This window comes from Uranotaenia lowii, chromosome 2 (genome assembly GCF_029784155.1).
Source record: "Uranotaenia lowii strain MFRU-FL chromosome 2, ASM2978415v1, whole genome shotgun sequence".
Taxonomy (NCBI): Eukaryota; Metazoa; Arthropoda; class Insecta; order Diptera; family Culicidae; genus Uranotaenia; species Uranotaenia lowii.
In genome coordinates, this window is record NC_073692.1 from 262,457,323 (window position 1) to 262,473,436 (window position 16,114).

A 16,114-nucleotide genomic window follows, 5' to 3' on the forward strand; every position below is an offset into this window, starting at 1 on the left:
CCCCTTCAGTTTTGCACTTAACCCGATAAAAAAAACATAAATCGTCGTCAGTGTTATGCTATCTCACTCACTCACTCACAAACACTAATTAAGCAATTATTGCTAATGCTTGCTTATATTTGTATATGTAACAACAACGTCATTATTCTAAATCTGGGCCTGTTATTTCGAAGAACTTTGGCGTTTTTGAGCCATAACATTAGAATTTTTTCCAATTATGTTCACGTGAATGAAGTAACCGAAGTTTTCTTTATTTTATCACTTATTATTTTGGGTCAGAGCAATATTAGGTTTCTTACGTATTTAAATAAAAAAGAAAAAAACACGTCTGGTTAGGTCGGAAGCCAGAAACCAAGAGAAGGATCTGTTTTATTTTTACAATAAGGTACAAGGTTTCGCCTGCGATGTCCATTTGTATACTTCAGCACTTGCCCGCGGAAAGAGGACCAAAATTTCACTTTTTCTGTCCATAACGGCCCCTTGATTAAAAAAACAGCACAGTGATGAAAATCCAGTACATTTGGCATCGCTAATCCTTCGAGAACATCGAATGCAACCCTGCCAAACATTCAGCAATTTTATTCAGCAACTGTCAACGCCAGCGAATCGCGGAGCAGAAAAAGAAGCCATTTTTGCAGATCCAACATCCGTGAGTTTTCTACAGGCGGCTTAAAATTTTCGATTCAGAGAAATCGTTTTCTAGCGAAAAATTAAGCTCTATTCGTACCGGAATATCATCGTCTAGCTGCCTCGAAAGCTGGTTCGCATTTTGAACGTAAAGATAAAGAGTGATCTTTCGACGTCGTCCAGAAAAGTTGATTTTTCTCTGAGGTAAGAATCTCGAAAGATAAAGCTCACCATTCTCGAAAGAAAAAAAAAGTTAAACCTTTGATTAAAGCAGGCGTGTGAAAAAAACGGGAGGATCAAATCGATCCACCATTGTGAAATTTTCTGGGACATTCGTTATTAGTTGAAGAAAATGGACTTAAGTTAGTGAAATATTACCATTGTTTACGTAATCGAATACGGGTGTTTTGCTCTAAGAGCAAATTAAGTGCATAAAAGTTTGTGTTGGATTAGGTTGTCGAAATGCGCCCTTGAAAAGTTCGGCATATTTCCGGAAGAACAAAGTTTCGGGAACAATAAGAAGAAGATCAGTATGAAATGGACATAAAAGTTGTGAGTTTTTTTTTTTTCGTTTTGTTCAATTAACAGTTTCTTTCGTATGGTTTAATTGATATTGGCAAAAGTCCCCATCAACTAAGCAGTTCCAATTTAAAAACAACGGTTAATTTTTTTTTCAGAATTCAATGTTGAAAATTGTGGGATGAAACTAGCAAAAGTTAGCTTCTTTTGTTTGTAAATAACATTAAAATCCCAAAAGACTGTAGAAAAGTTTAAGTGCAAATGTAGTAGTTTATTAAAAAACATAACGAATCAACATGAGTTGGTGTTTGTCTATTGAAAACTGCTCCTGGGAAAGGGATATTAAACCCTCTGTGTCCCTGGGATCAGCCTTGATAAATCATGATGAAGAAAATCAAATTAGTTCACAGAAGGTAAGACGCAGTGAATTTAAGGGCTCAATCATAAAATAAATCAAAACAACATTCAATTCTAGAGGTTTAATCATTTATAAAATAAATTTCCCAATCTTGTTAAAGGGTTTATTTATTTCGGTAAGAACAAAAAAAAAAAAAATAAAACAAGCAAACCTCATGCATCAAATTGCCTCAACAATATCTTAAAAGATAAAATAATTACTAATCTTTTTCTAGGTACATTTGGCATTTTCATATCAAATCTACAGCTAATTGTTTTTCGACAGTGGGTTGTCAAGTGAAACCCATCTTAAAAATTCAACAAACGTGCCAGAACCAAAATACATTGCTGTACCAACACGTGAAAAGGATCTATCTCCAAAAGTAAACAAAAACCATTTTCAGTACCTCATGATAGGCCAACAGTTGCCCTACTTAACGGTAAAACCCTTTTGAGAAAATGATATTTCGTTACATTGAAAACTCAATTTGAGTAAAGGATCTATAAACATTTTAAAACCAGAACTGCCATCACATGGATATACACCCTTTACTCCGGAACAATTTTTCGCTACTACTCCGCAAACAAACTCAAAATCATCAATTCGACTCTTTATTCTACATAAAAACATAGTTGCAAATGTATGCGAGCTTATAACTAGAGCTAAAAATAAGAAAATAGCAAAGGGTGTATAAACAGGTTAGACAAAATATTACGTGAGCTAGGTTCTATGTACGATAGCGCGTTGTTTTTTTCCATGAAAATTGATATTCCTCTATTCTAACATGGGATGCTTCTTAAAAATCGTTTGTCTTTCATAAAAACAAAAAATTTGAAGTGATTTTAATTAGGGATTTAAAATAGGTTGTATTTTCTTCAAACGCGTTTTTCTTGATACGCTATATATGGAAATAGATGCTTTTTATGTGTTGGTAAAGATTTGACACTTTATTCAACATAAAATCATAGTTACAAATGAACGCGAGCTTAAAACTAAAGCTAGAAATGAGAAAATAGCAAAGGGTGTATAAACAAAGGAGACAAAATATAACGTGAGCTAGGTTCTATCTACGATAGCGCGTTCGTTTTTCATTAAAATTGATATTCCTCTATTCTAACATATAGAGGATGCTTCTAAACATCGTTTGTCTGTCATAAAATGCAAACATTTCAAGTGATTTTTAATTAGCGATTTAAAAAAGGTTAAATTTTCTTCAAACGCGTTTTTCTCGATTCGCCGTATATGGAGATACATCCTTTTCACGTGTTGGTACAGATTGGCTTTTTAAATTACAATTGCTACGTTTGATCCTTAAAATGTCATAATCATGTTAATTAAAAAAATTGTTCAGGTCCATGATCTGCCATAAAAAACTGATTGGACTGACTTAAATTTTCTGTTTTGCAAATAGATAATGGAATGAGATTGATTAGAACATCTTCAAAATTTTATAATACATACATTTATAAAAGCCGGTTTCGGACTAATTTCTCAAGCTTAGTTATGAAATTTGTTCAAAAAATTACGCAACGAATCAATTTTATTTAATGTATTCCTCAAAATTACTGTAGCTTTAGAGTTAAATAAAGGTAACTGTTGCTTTGGGCACATTTGGCATTTCGATACGAAAAAGTGTGCAAAAAAAACAAAACATCAAACATGAATATTTACAAAATTGTATCTACAAAACTTTTTTTGTATTAATTTCCTGTATCAGAGTTATATTCCTGTTTTTTGTATTCACATTCATTATTTAGCAACGAAAGATCTCACAAATCTTTGAGTTGCCCGACTTAACGTTTTGGTTGGGTAGATACCAACCGCTTGCATCTTAATTTCAAGCTAGAAATGTAGTCCCTATTTTCTAATAGGTATCGAACTAAGGTAATAGGTAACTAAATAAAAGTATAAATGAAAAAATGTACAGGAATAGAATGGATTTTACGTCAACAAATACGCTCCAAGTTTGGGGAATAAATTATTCTATCAAGGAGAGTGTTTTTAGCCTTTTAAAGGTCTTCCGTAGGTTAATTTCTAATATTAAAAATAATCATGATAATGAAAGTAAAGGCAATTTGATAAAACTTCTGCTCAAATTAAGCTGTGTTTCATTTATTTACAATACATCAAAGCGTGTAAAAACACTGAACGTCGCACAGTCGCCTAACAGTAGAAAACCAGTGTTGAGTGCGGTTTTTAATCGCATATTGTCTCGTTCCAGCCTTCGCAATGGACAGCGATGATTCCCGACCCGGTTCATCAGCTTCAAATAGTTCTTCGAACTCGGACAATCCGGTCGCGAAGAAAGATCACAGCGATGGGGCCACAGGAGAACGTCGCTCGAGGTCCCGATCGCGATCACGGTCTCCGCATTCTCGGTCCGAATCTCGATCGCGATCCCGTTCGAGGTCTAACAGCTTGGCGTCTGGTTCATCGAGACCGAATAAACGGCAGCAGCTGAGTAGTCCACCATCAAGTCCAAAAAACTACGATGATCCTCCGTCGCGGTCTAATTCACCGTCATTCCGCAGTGCGGAAAATTCACGCAATTCGCTCCCGAAATCCACTCGTAGCCGTAGTCGCAGCGTGACACCTGACGAGACATTGGGACGATATAATCGTTCTCGTTCAGGATCAAATCATTCGGATGGCTCCTCGAAACGCCATCGTAGGCTTTCGCGGCATTCAAGTGGTTCAAATTTGAGTGAAAAACTCAAGGGAGAAGAGATTTCCGATTGCGAGATGGAATCCGATCGGGAAGATAAGGATAAAAGTCGGGATGATGAAAAGCAAGATGATCGGAATTTATCAATGGGTCATGGAACGAGTCATGTGAAAGATACCCTTGATATGAGCCACGAAGATCTCAGTGACGTGAGCTTGGAGAGTGAAAACGAAAATGACGACGTTGTGAAAGATAGCGATCACGAAAGTGAGAAAGAAGAGCGCGAGGAAGAAGATCATGAAGAGGAACGCGTCAAGAGCAAACCAGAATCAATGGTTGATGAGTCTGAAAGACGTGATTCAGATAAAGGAAAAATAACAGATTTAAGGCAAAAGTTGGAAGAGAAGAAAAATCAACAACGAAACAATGAAGATAAACAGACAAATGGTGCCCGAGGTACGTTTAACTTGAAATAGAATAGCTAAATAGTTACTATAAGCAGAAGGTTTTTCAGGTCACGACAGTTTATTAGAAGATGACAAAAACGATGAAGATGCATTGGACTTTGAAGCAGAAGAAGGCGAATGTAACGATCCTCCCAAAGAAGTTGAAAAGACGGAAACTGGGAAAATACCAGTTAAGGCTCCTGAATCAGACAAAAAGAAGAAAAAAGCATCGGATGATGAGTTAGAGGAAGGAGAAGAACTGGAAGAGGGAGAAGTTTCGGACGAGGACGAAAAAAGACCGGAAGAAACCGAACCTAAGCCTCTTTGTCGATTTTACACTCGTGGCCAGTGTACTTGGGGCATGAGTTGTAGATTTTTGCACCCTGGAGTTACCGATAAAGGTAACTACACCATGTTCGATATGGTTCGTCCGGTTCCTATTTCGCATCAACCTCCACCGTACGCAGCACACCCTATGATGTACCCGCCAGATTATCGCATTGAGCGCCCTCCAATGCATCACATGGCTTCTTACCATTCTGGAGGCTACGGAGGTCGGGCACCACCTGAAGCTTTGCCACCTCAGACAAGATCATCGGAACCGATGGCTGAAAGTGCTTGGGAACGGGGATTGCGTACTGCAAAAGAAATGATGCGCAAAGCAACCAAGCGCAAGGAACAGGACATTGATTTTGAGGACAAAAAGATGAATCTATCTTTAACACAAGATGAAATGGAGAAGGACAATTACTACAACAGAGCATCTCCTGAGGTAATATTTCTAAAAAATATAAATCGCCTAATAAATTTTGTAATCTATACTCATTTTTTCCAGTCCCCAACATTCGCGCCCGCCCGACCGGTGTCAGCTGGGTATGATTATCCCCAAGGACCTGCTCGATTCTCTCGAGCAGGACCTACAGCTGAAGAAGACCAGTTCGGCAGAACACAACGCTATAGAGAGCTACCATCGCACAGGATGCCCCAATACGGAGACGAAGATGTTTCCAAGAATCGAAACCGCGCTACGACTCGTGAAGTTATTGTCCAACGTGCGGATGAGTGGAATGATCCATGGATGCGTTCTAAATCTCCCGGTCATGATAAACGAAATACTCGGCGAGAACGTCGTAGCTATAGCAAAAGCTCCTCTTATTCAAGCTCCAGCAGCAGCTCTCGGTCCGGCTCAAGTTCCGATTCTAGCCGTTCACCTTCTCCGAACAGCAGGCGACATCGTTATGATAGCCATCGATCCAAAGAGAGCGATAGAAATGCTACTCACATTCGGAAGGTTATCCGAACACGATCGCCCAGTGCAAGTCCCCGCCGAAACAAATACTCCCCACAGGGTAATGGTATAACTATATTGATGCATTGTGAGGTCTTTTATTGATAAGGTTTTTTTCAGCACGCAAAACGTCTCCGCTGACAAAGAAACGCAACCCTTCACCAATCCCGGACAAACGGGTCATAGAAAAAGCCGTTTCGAGGAAGGATAGATCAAAGAAAGTTAGTATCATGAATCAGGACTGCTCAAAAGCTGGGTTTTGTTATATAACACCTTTGTTTTCTAGCCATCACCAATACGCAAAGTTTCGACTGACAAACGTCGTCGGCGTTCCAGCTCGTCTGGTTCCGGTTCGTCTGATTCAAGCGATTCCGGTTCGGAAAGCTCGTACTCATCGAGCTCTTCAACATCGTCGCGCGGTAAAGCAGCTGCAAAGAAATCCAAGACTTCTGAAAAGACGTCCAAATCATCGTTGTCTGCGGCTATAAAGAAGGGTAACATCACAACAATGGAGTTGTAAGTGTTCCAATTTAAGACTTCTTGTTTTTTAGGTTCGGATATGAAAAAGTCCAGCGATTCCAAACCGAATGCACAAGTAGTTCCGCCGTCCAGCGCCGCATTAGAAAAAGCCGCTGCCAATGCATCGAAGAAATCCTCCCGACGGGAAGAATTGCTCAAACAACTTCGTGCTGTAGAAGAAGCGATCGCACGAAAGCGCACCAAAATAGCCTGAACCCCTCAAAAAAAGCAATCGTTTTAGAATGCCGACGATTTATTCCATTAATTTTCAAAGCTGACAGCTTTTCGCCCACATCAATGTAGTGTTAACATAAACTATCTCATTTGTCCCCACTAACTATATGTGAGGCACTTTTGACACTAAAACCACACCTTATCATTCTGCTAGATTTTAATCGTACCGTTAACTTAAAGGTTTAACGCCTTGGTATTTCGCTGTAGAGTTGTTCATGAGAATACGCGGTATTTATGCGTATAGTTTTCTACAGATTGAACACGTGCATAAATCTGTTTGCTAGTATTGTAAAGGGACATTGTATAAGTTGGAAAACAACAGCAGTGGAGAAACAGAAAGAAGAATAACTTAATCTTTCATCCGTATGTCGTGTTACCTACGACCAAACATCTTTATCTCTGTTTTCTTGAATTAGAAATAGATAAAGCATAAATAGTGATATATCTTTAATAAAACATTGGAAACACAACTTTTTTTTGTTGGTTTTACAGAAATAGAAAGAAATATGAAATATTCTCAAAACAAAATAAGAGCCATAACAGAGGGATGCAACGTTATACCATTACTCTATAAAACGTGTTATCAAAACCTGTTTGCTAAGTATTAGTGAATCTCGTTTTTAAGCTTTAATTGCCTTCATAGCATTGGATCTAATCGATATCGAAAGCGATCCGTTCGATGCTGGTGCTACCAGATGAATTCCGAAATTTCTAAGCAGCCCTGCTGTATCAAAATGACATTTCTTGTGTCCCAACCAAAATAAAAACAACCGTTTCTAATGTGATTTTGTGAAATTTTTATTATCGGACCCGAGTAATAGGAAATAGGAACCTCGTAACGACCCAGGAACCAGGGAGAAAAACAAACAGGCTCGAACCGATCAGGTGATTTCAAGAAGTTCGACAAATCGGAGCCGTTACCAGCCGGTGGGGGTGGTGCTATCGCTGTTTCTGCTGGAAAGTTAACCCTCCGTAGGAGAACGAAACTCGACGTAGAAAAAATCGCCAACATTGAAAATGATTTTAATAAAAATGAGTTTGCAGTCTAGGAAATTTTGTTATTTTTGAATAATTATTAGTACTATGACATCGCCAAGAAATTCAATGCCGACCGGTGCACCATCAGAAAGATTCGTCTGCGCGAAGGAATCCCTCGATGTATCAAAATCAAAATGTTCGGAATAACGATGGAACGTCCTGATAACGCCAATCAGTGCACTATTAACCCCATAGTTGTTTTGACGAATGGGAAATGTAGAGCTGTAAATTCCGGTCTCGAAGTCATCGAGGACGAACACTGAGGTTAATCGATTCCAAAAGCGAAGGACAGTCAATTCTCGACGCCAAAATATCGTAGAAAATTAATGCTCGAGTTGCTCCTCGGCGGGCTTGTAGCGTGTCCAAGCAAATAAGGCTGCAGCGATTCTCGTAGCTTGGAACGGGTCAGACCAATTCAAATGGCGTAGAGCATACCGCATAAAACGTCGTTGTACAGCCTCGATCCTATCAGCGCCATTCTGGTAGAAACGGCTCCAAACAGCCGATGCATACTCCAGGATGGAGAGAACAAGGCTGCAGTAGAGGCTTTTTAAACAGTAAACGTCTTTAAAATCCTTCGTTACACGGAATATAAAGCCCAATAAGCATCGAGAAGCTTTATCAACTATATACCTAGTTGGTATGTATCTTGAAGTCCAATTTTGGGTCAAGAATCACCCCTAAATCCTTGATGTGGTTCACATGAGCGATTGGATGGTCCAAAAGAAAATAATCTGCAGATATAGGGTGCCGTTTGTGCGCGAACAGGTGGAATTGCCTTTGCAGTGAAGCAGTGTCCTCTGGGGTTTTAATTGCGTTGAAAAATTTTAGATCGTCGGCGTAGGCGAGTTTCGGTCCGTCAGGCATAGGAAGAGCATCATTAAAATAAATTAGAAAAACAATCGGTCCAAGATGGCTTCCTTGTGGAACCCCTGATGTGGCAGGGAACTGTCTGGAATACGAATCCGCCGATCTAACGGTGAGTTTCCTTCCGCTCAGGTAACTGCGAAACCAGTCCAATAAGGAACCGCAGATGCCTAGACGTCCGAGTTTGGCAATAGCTATTTCATGATTTACCTTATCAAAGGCAGCGGACAAATCCGTATGAATTACGTCAGTTTGGATACCCGCTGTAAAGCTGTCTTGCACAAAAGATGTAAAAGTCAATAAGTTTGTACTCTTTGAGCGCTTGGGCATAAAGCCATGTTGATCATTTGAAATGTTTTGCTTACAAAAAGAGAAGATAGGATCCAATAGAACCACATCGAATTATTTCGCAATGGCACATAATGCGGAAATTCCTCTGTAGTTATTCACGTTCCTTCTGTCCCCTTTTTTGTGCACAGGGAACATGTAAGCGTCCTTCCACAGCGGAGGATAGACAGCTTTATCGAGCGATGCTTGGAATATTCGTTTCATAGGAAACAATAATTGAGGCATGCTGTTAGGGCGTGAAACACCCTATGAAGAAACCCGCTGGGCTCACTGCTGGCAGCTTGTCTGTCAGCCGATCGAGGCGAAGCAGCGGATAACAACAAACAACAAGAACACATTATCATTGTTATTATTAGAATCGAGTATCGTGGCCGTACATTTTAACACGTTATTAAAGTTAGTTTTTAATTCGTTAATCGTTTGCGTTTTTATTATGTTTGTGTCCGTAACGTCCCGGAATACAACAGTGGCGACGAGTCGGTCGTAATTATTCGCGACATCCGCTGTTTTCGATCGCGAAATTACGTCACCCACGCGAAAACGACGTCGGTGCGAGACGAGTGAGATGGATTCGGGTGAACGTAACCTCACTCCGGATCGACCCGCTGGTGCTAGTGGAACCATCAACGGTCTTCCCATTGGACAGCAGCTCCAACCAGCCGGAATGCAGCAGAATTTTCTTCGTGCTACACAATTCGGTCAGCAGCTACCGAATCCGGGACTCGCAACGCAGTTCCTCGGGCAGCAACAGCAGCAGTCTCGTATGCAAGACTCCCCCGCGACCGAAGGCATTTTCTCGCAGCAGTCATCACCACATCAGCTCTCAGCATCCGATGCGCTCCTCACGCAGCTCCTCCAGCAGCAGCAGGCGTTTACAACCCAAATGTTGAACCAGCAGCAGGAGTTTATGCGGCAGCAACAAGAAATGTTTATCCCCACAATGTCGTCGATAAACATTCAGGTGCCATCAAATCCCGAAGTGATACTCGATTCACTTTCGCACCACATTAAAGAGTTTCGATACGATCCAGACCAGAACATCACTTTCGTGGCCTGGTATGCGAGGTACAACGACCTCTTCGAGCAAGACGCTTCCCGGCTCGATAGTGAAGCGAAAGTTCGTTTACTCCTCCGGAAGCTAGGATCTGCTGAGCATGAGCGGTATGTAAACTTTATACTACCCAAAATACCGAAAGATTTTCTGTTCGACGAAACCGTCAGAAAACTGGGAATACTTTTTGGTGCCACGGAATCCCTTATCAGCAAACGTTACCGGTGTATGCAGATCGCAAAAAAGTCCACCGAAGATTATATTTCGTTTTCTTGCCGTGTAAACAAGAGTTGTGTCGATTTTGAACTGGGCAAGTTGACTGAAGAGCAGTTCAAGTGTTTGTTATTTGTTTGCGGCTTGAAAACGGAATGTGATGCTGAGGTGCGCACTAGACTGCTTGCGAAAATCGAAGATCGGAGCGACGTTACCCTGGAGCAACTATCCGAGGATTGCCAGCGGCTGTTGTGCTTGAAAAAAGACATAGCCATGATTGAAGGAACGTCCGGATCAGCGGTGCAGTTTGTGAAGCGGAGTAACCATCGGCAGCAGACTTCTCAAACACCTCCGAAGAGAACAGTGAAATCAAACAGTGCAAACAAAAACATTCCCCCATCCCCGTGTTGGAAGTGCGGTGCAATCCACAAGTGTAGTGATTGCGGAAAAAGTGGACACCGAGAAGGTTATTGTGCGACCTCAAAAAGTGAAAAGCCCTATCGAAAAAGAAAAACTAACACTTTTCGGGCAAGAACACTAAGTGTAAACACAGTGCAACGAAAGCGGCGTTTTGTGCAGGCGAAACTAAATAGTGTTGAAGTGAAACTCCAGTTAGACACTGGATCCGACATCAGTGTCGTGTCGAAGCGTGTGTGGGAGAAAATCGGCAAGCCATCCACCACCCCCGCACTAGAAAAAGCATCTACTGCTTCTGGTGCCCCTCTCCAGCTCCTGTTCAAATTTGACTGTGACGTCAACGTCAACGGTCAGCTTCGCCGTGGAACATTCTACGTGGTGGACAAAGCGCTGAATCTGCTTGGCATCGATCTGCTTGATGCGTTTGGCCTCTGGTCAGTGCCAATTTCGTCGTTCTGCAACCAGATTACCAAACCATCTACAGCGTTGGAATCACTAAAAGCAGCTTATCCGACCGTCTTCAGGAGTGCCCTAGGATTGTGCAGCAAAACCAAAGTAAAGCTGGAACTGAAGCCCGATGTCCAGCCAGCTTTCCGGCCCAAGCGCCCAGTGGCTTACGCAATGCTAGGTACTGTCGACGATGAGCTCGATCGGCTTGATCGCGCAGGCATCATTTCACCGGTTGATTTCTCCAACTGGGCAGCTCCGATCGTGGTCGTGCGGAAATCCAACGGGTCGATACGCATTTGTGGAGACTACTCCACCGGATTGAACGAAGCCTTGCAACCCCACCAGTACCCGCTTCCGCTCCCTGAAGACATTTTCACGAATCTGTCCAATTGCACCGTCTTCAGCCAAATCGATCTCTCTGATGCCTTTCTACAGGTCGAGGTTGATGAGGATAGCCGGAACCTGCTTACCATCAACACGCATCGCGGGTTATACCGGTACAATCGCCTTTCGCCTGGCATCAAAACAGCACCCGGAGCTTTTCAGCAGCTGATTGACACCATGACAGCTGGTCTCAGCTGCACTTCTGGGTACCTCGACGACGTTGTTGTCGGAGGCGAAACCGAAGAGAAACACCTAGCCAATCTCGAAGCGCTTTTCAAGCGGATTCGCGACTTCGGATTTACGTTGCGCCCGGAGAAATGCACTTTCGTTCAGCCTCAAATAAAATACTTGGGGTACCTGCTAGATCGCCATGGTCTACGTCCAGATTAAGCCAAAGTGCAAGCCATCAACGAGATGCCCGCTCCAGTTGACGTGTCCGGAGTCCGTTCGTTCCTCGGAGCCATAAACTACTTGTTATGTTCTGTAATCCCTATCTCTGCGTTTCTGCGCTCGCGAGTGACGATTGAGCTTTCGAAGGAAAGAAATAAATAAACCTAAGTGGCTGATCATGGTCAGTTTATTTAGTGGTCTGAAACTTACAAGACGTGGTTTCTTTTAGAAGGAAAAACATAAAAAGTGGCGACGAGAAAAAGATAATTTGTCCGGTGAAGTAACTTGTGGTTTTTGGAATCAACAAAGGTTGTGCATAAGTGCGTTGGATTGATCGGTTTGTAGATCATTGGTTGAGATATAAAAAAAAACTGAGATATGATGTACTGTTAGCCAACGGGCAATTGATTTGCTGATAGAGTTATCTCACCGGGGTTTTTTTTTGCAAACAGGAATGCAACGGCATTTATAAAGAAATAGTGCAGAAATTCAATTGAAGGAAAAAGAAATTGTGATAAAAAGTGTATCTAATCGGTACTTATTTCTTTTATTGTAGGTAGAGCATTGTTGCGCCAGATAAGCAGTTGGGCAAGAACAAAGCTGGCTAACACCTTTTGTTAAACGGCTATCCACGCTTTCCGCGCAATTCTACATCACATCAGCATACTGGTGCATCTACCAGCATACTAGTTTGTTTGGTACCAGCGCTGATAAGGTTCCTTCGATACTGTGCTACAATCTAGTGTGACACCTTTTGAGTTTGTCGCGTGACAAGTTTCTGCGATTGTTGCTAGGGTGGTACTAGTATTTGCAAATTTCATTTAAACAAACAAAAAAAAACTATCAGCAATGTCGTAGTCATAATATTTTCTTTCACTTCACTTTTAATTTACACTCAGAACAATATTCCCGCACGTCCTCCGCCATCAAAACTCGTTGAAAGATTGACGCACATCATTCATAATCGTTTTCGCAATGTTTTATTCCTTGAAGTATTGGTTAAGAATCTTCCGAGTCGATCGAAAACACACCAATACTGTTAATGAATTCAATTTTCAATTACCACAGTTTACTATGATTTCTGATACTCATATTAGAATGATACAAAGGTGCATTGGTCAGCATTTTTTTTGTTTTCTATAATTAATAAATAATCATATTTTCTTTAAGCGTAACTTCATTCTACCACATTCGCTCTCGTCTCTACTCTCATATTAGAGCAGCTATTTATGACCAATAATTTTTGAATAGCTTTGGGAATATATTGGCTTGACTTGGTTCTAACATAACAAAAAATGTTTCAAGTGGCTAATTAAAAAATCTCTATCATTTTACGAAGACCTTCGTAGTACCGCATATTGTCTACACGGACTAACCTATTGGAAATACATGCGTAACGAAAGAGCTGGAAGTTCGTCTTTCCGATGGTCGCATTTTTATTTACAGCAATATGTCAAAGCAAGAACGCTTGATCGTGTTTCCATGTGTATTTAAATTCACACTACAAGCTAGCTGAATTAATTTACAACACAATCTAATTTGACACCGTTACCAATACAGTAAAACTCATTCTAATTTTTCTGATCGACACACAAACTTTTTCATTCACTCTTCGCTAGAAATGGATATCGCCTCCGTAACCATAACACCATAATGATCAAACAATGTCATTCACGCCCACTTTTTATTGCATTATTTTCGTATGATTTTTTTTGTATAGTAGTTTTACTCAAATTTTGCGCACAAATTGTTCAGAACTCGATCTCGAATTTTCTCAAATCTCTTAAATTAACATGTTCTTCCATAAATCGAAGGTATTTACAATTTCACGTCATTCCAAGAATAATAGAAACAAAACGTATGGTAATTTCTGTAACTTTTCTGACGTTTTACTAAATCCTTTTTAAATATTATGCTTCCTATTCTATCTCAGACACGCAACACGGTTCAATACAAAAGTATTCGTGATCTGACACACGATTTCCAGTAATTCTTTTTTTTTTTTTTGTATAGCCTATACGTTTTCAGATATCTACCACAATTTCTTTTGCTCATGTACTTCCACATAATTTTGAACAATATTACTTTCAGAATCCGCACAATTTTCTTCTTTTTTTTTCAATATTCGTGCCATGTCACACATGTAGAATCTTCCAGTGTTCTTCCGCACAAATTTATCTCTTAAATATTTATAATCGATTTTTGATACAAATTTTCCTCTGTTCTTCCGCACAGCTTCTGTTTAATTTAATTTTTTTTCGTCGCATAATTTTATCACAGACAAACAGACAGGACACTCTGAAGAAATTCCGATCAATTCTTCGCAAAAACTACTGCATTGCCATCTGTTGGCGACATTGCCTACCAATAATTTATAATTTTAGAAATGGATCATGGTCACCTCTGACAATTTGGCGTTTCAAGTCCGATTGTAAACAATCAATTCATCGTTTGCTCAGAGGTATTGGATTATTCTTTTTTTAACAATCTTACTCAAGTTTATGTTTTTTTAGGTTTGAATAAGATACCTATTCTGCTGGCTACGAAGTACATACAGTCACATTCAACGAGTCAATCAAATGTTTAGCAACAAGTGTATGACTAAGCAATGTTATTTTCGTTAAGTTCATGCTCATCAACATCCAAGAATGGCTGTTGCAAACGAAACTTTTGCGAATCTGCATGTAAATATTTCTGCAAGTTATGGGAAACAAATTGTAATTGTGGATGTTCTGTGCTTCGGAATAGAAAAGGTTACGCATCATTTTGCTTTTTGAAACAAGTTACAGCTTATTCAGTTTCAGATTCCTATATTGTTACTGACATAGTTTTCATTCACTCCAGAGTAGACTTTGATAACCAACATAAACATCAATTCAATATCAATTGTGAAAACGAGAATGAAAAGAAATGAGAATAGCTTCGAAATAAAGAATACTTATTCAATTCAACATATATTTCATTAAAACCTATGATAAAAAGCGACAATTCACATTGGGTTCTGCTTCAATACCAATTATCTTCGGTCCAGTCTCGCAGCTATCAGTTTAGTTCTTTTGAGTAAACTTACAGCATAAATTTCATCATCTAAGGATATGAACAGGAATCTTGAGCGAGCTCAAGTTTCCAGACTTGCCAAATCTCCAGGAATCTACTACCCAGGCTTTAAGAGGGAATGAAGGAGTTGTTCCGATTTCACTGTACTGATCAATATGCCGATAAAAAAAAACTTGCACCGAAATACATATGAATTGTCACTTAAACTACACAACCGTTAACGAATATCTCATATGGTTTTTCTTCCATCCAACCGATTCCGGAACCCAAAGTTATCGATGTCGGAAAAACTACAGAATTTGAAACTTTTCCTTCAGATCGAAGGATAATTTGTGAACACGAAGGCACTTTGTTTATGTTTATTTTGAATAACGTCGAAGACCATGGTGATATGGAAAAAACAGAAGGCTACCACGATCGAGAATCTTTTATTCGATAGCAGTGTACTCTAGTGTCGACATTGCCTAGCTTCTAGATTTCTGAAGCCGATTTGCGAAGAATGAAATTCGAGTGTCCCGTCTGTTTCTCTGTGATTTTATTTTTACTGGGTTCCTTCCGTCCCCATATATATTTCATCTGGGTTCCTTCCGTCCCCATCATTTCATTTTAACTGGGTTCCTTCCGTCCCATATTATTTTTTTTTCTGGGTTCCTTCCGTCCCATTATATTACTATTATGTTGTTTAACTAGTCGTGTCCTGTCACACGACAAAATTTATTCTGGGGTACTTCTACCCCATTCATATCATCACTTTTTTTTTAATCACCACGGCATTTCTCAAACCGAACTTGCACACCATTCATGCTTATAATACAATCTTTACAATCTCATTCACCATTCTAATCAGACTTTCACAAAAACTGCTTCCAATAAAATCCCCTTGAAAACTCTCAATTTACTTTTTTTTTCATTACGCTATACTTACACTTTCAGCTGGGAGCCTAAGCTGCGCCATTGTCGTAGTCAATGGTCAGAAAATCAATCAAAATAAACACTCAGGATACGTTTCTTATTTGAAACATTCTGACTGTATAATAGGAAAGCGCCTCTCGCAACTGCTTCGCCCGACTGGTATGCAATCTCGATCAGCGCTCCACTCAGCTATGCAAACCGAGTCGCATCATTCAGAATCATCGATTTTGCAAACATCGCATATCAGAGATGAGGGAGATACAAACTGATCCATTCTGAATGTCACTCACTC

At 40.1% G+C, this 16,114-nt stretch overlaps 2 protein-coding genes across 7 annotated transcripts; both read left to right on the forward strand.

The window, feature by feature from the left end:
• Positions 1 to 620: 620 nt before the first annotated feature.
• Positions 621 to 7,165, forward strand: LOC129746538 (zinc finger CCCH domain-containing protein 18). Of its 6 annotated transcripts, none has more exons than XM_055740222.1 (7): positions 621 to 1,559; positions 3,765 to 4,664; positions 4,723 to 5,426; positions 5,490 to 6,009; positions 6,063 to 6,163; positions 6,229 to 6,436; positions 6,494 to 7,165. In XM_055740222.1, exons 2-7 carry the CDS (start codon positions 3,773 to 3,775, stop codon positions 6,673 to 6,675), a joined length of 2,607 nt encoding a protein of 868 aa, XP_055596197.1. In that variant the 5' UTR covers positions 621 to 1,559; positions 3,765 to 3,772; the 3' UTR covers positions 6,676 to 7,165. The 6 variants fall into 6 exon arrangements, with proteins under 6 accessions (XP_055596197.1, XP_055596198.1, XP_055596201.1 ...); XM_055740223.1 differs by having other exon boundaries at positions 621 to 1,179; positions 1,305 to 4,664; XM_055740226.1 differs by having other exon boundaries at positions 621 to 1,179.
• A 2,348-nt stretch (positions 7,166 to 9,513) lies between these two features.
• LOC129742581 (uncharacterized protein K02A2.6-like) lies at positions 9,514 to 11,853 on the forward strand. Its single transcript, XM_055734499.1, has one exon. The coding sequence runs from the start codon at positions 9,514 to 9,516 to the stop codon at positions 11,851 to 11,853; it is 2,340 nt and encodes a 779-aa protein (XP_055590474.1).
• Positions 11,854 to 16,114: the final 4,261 nt, after the last annotated feature.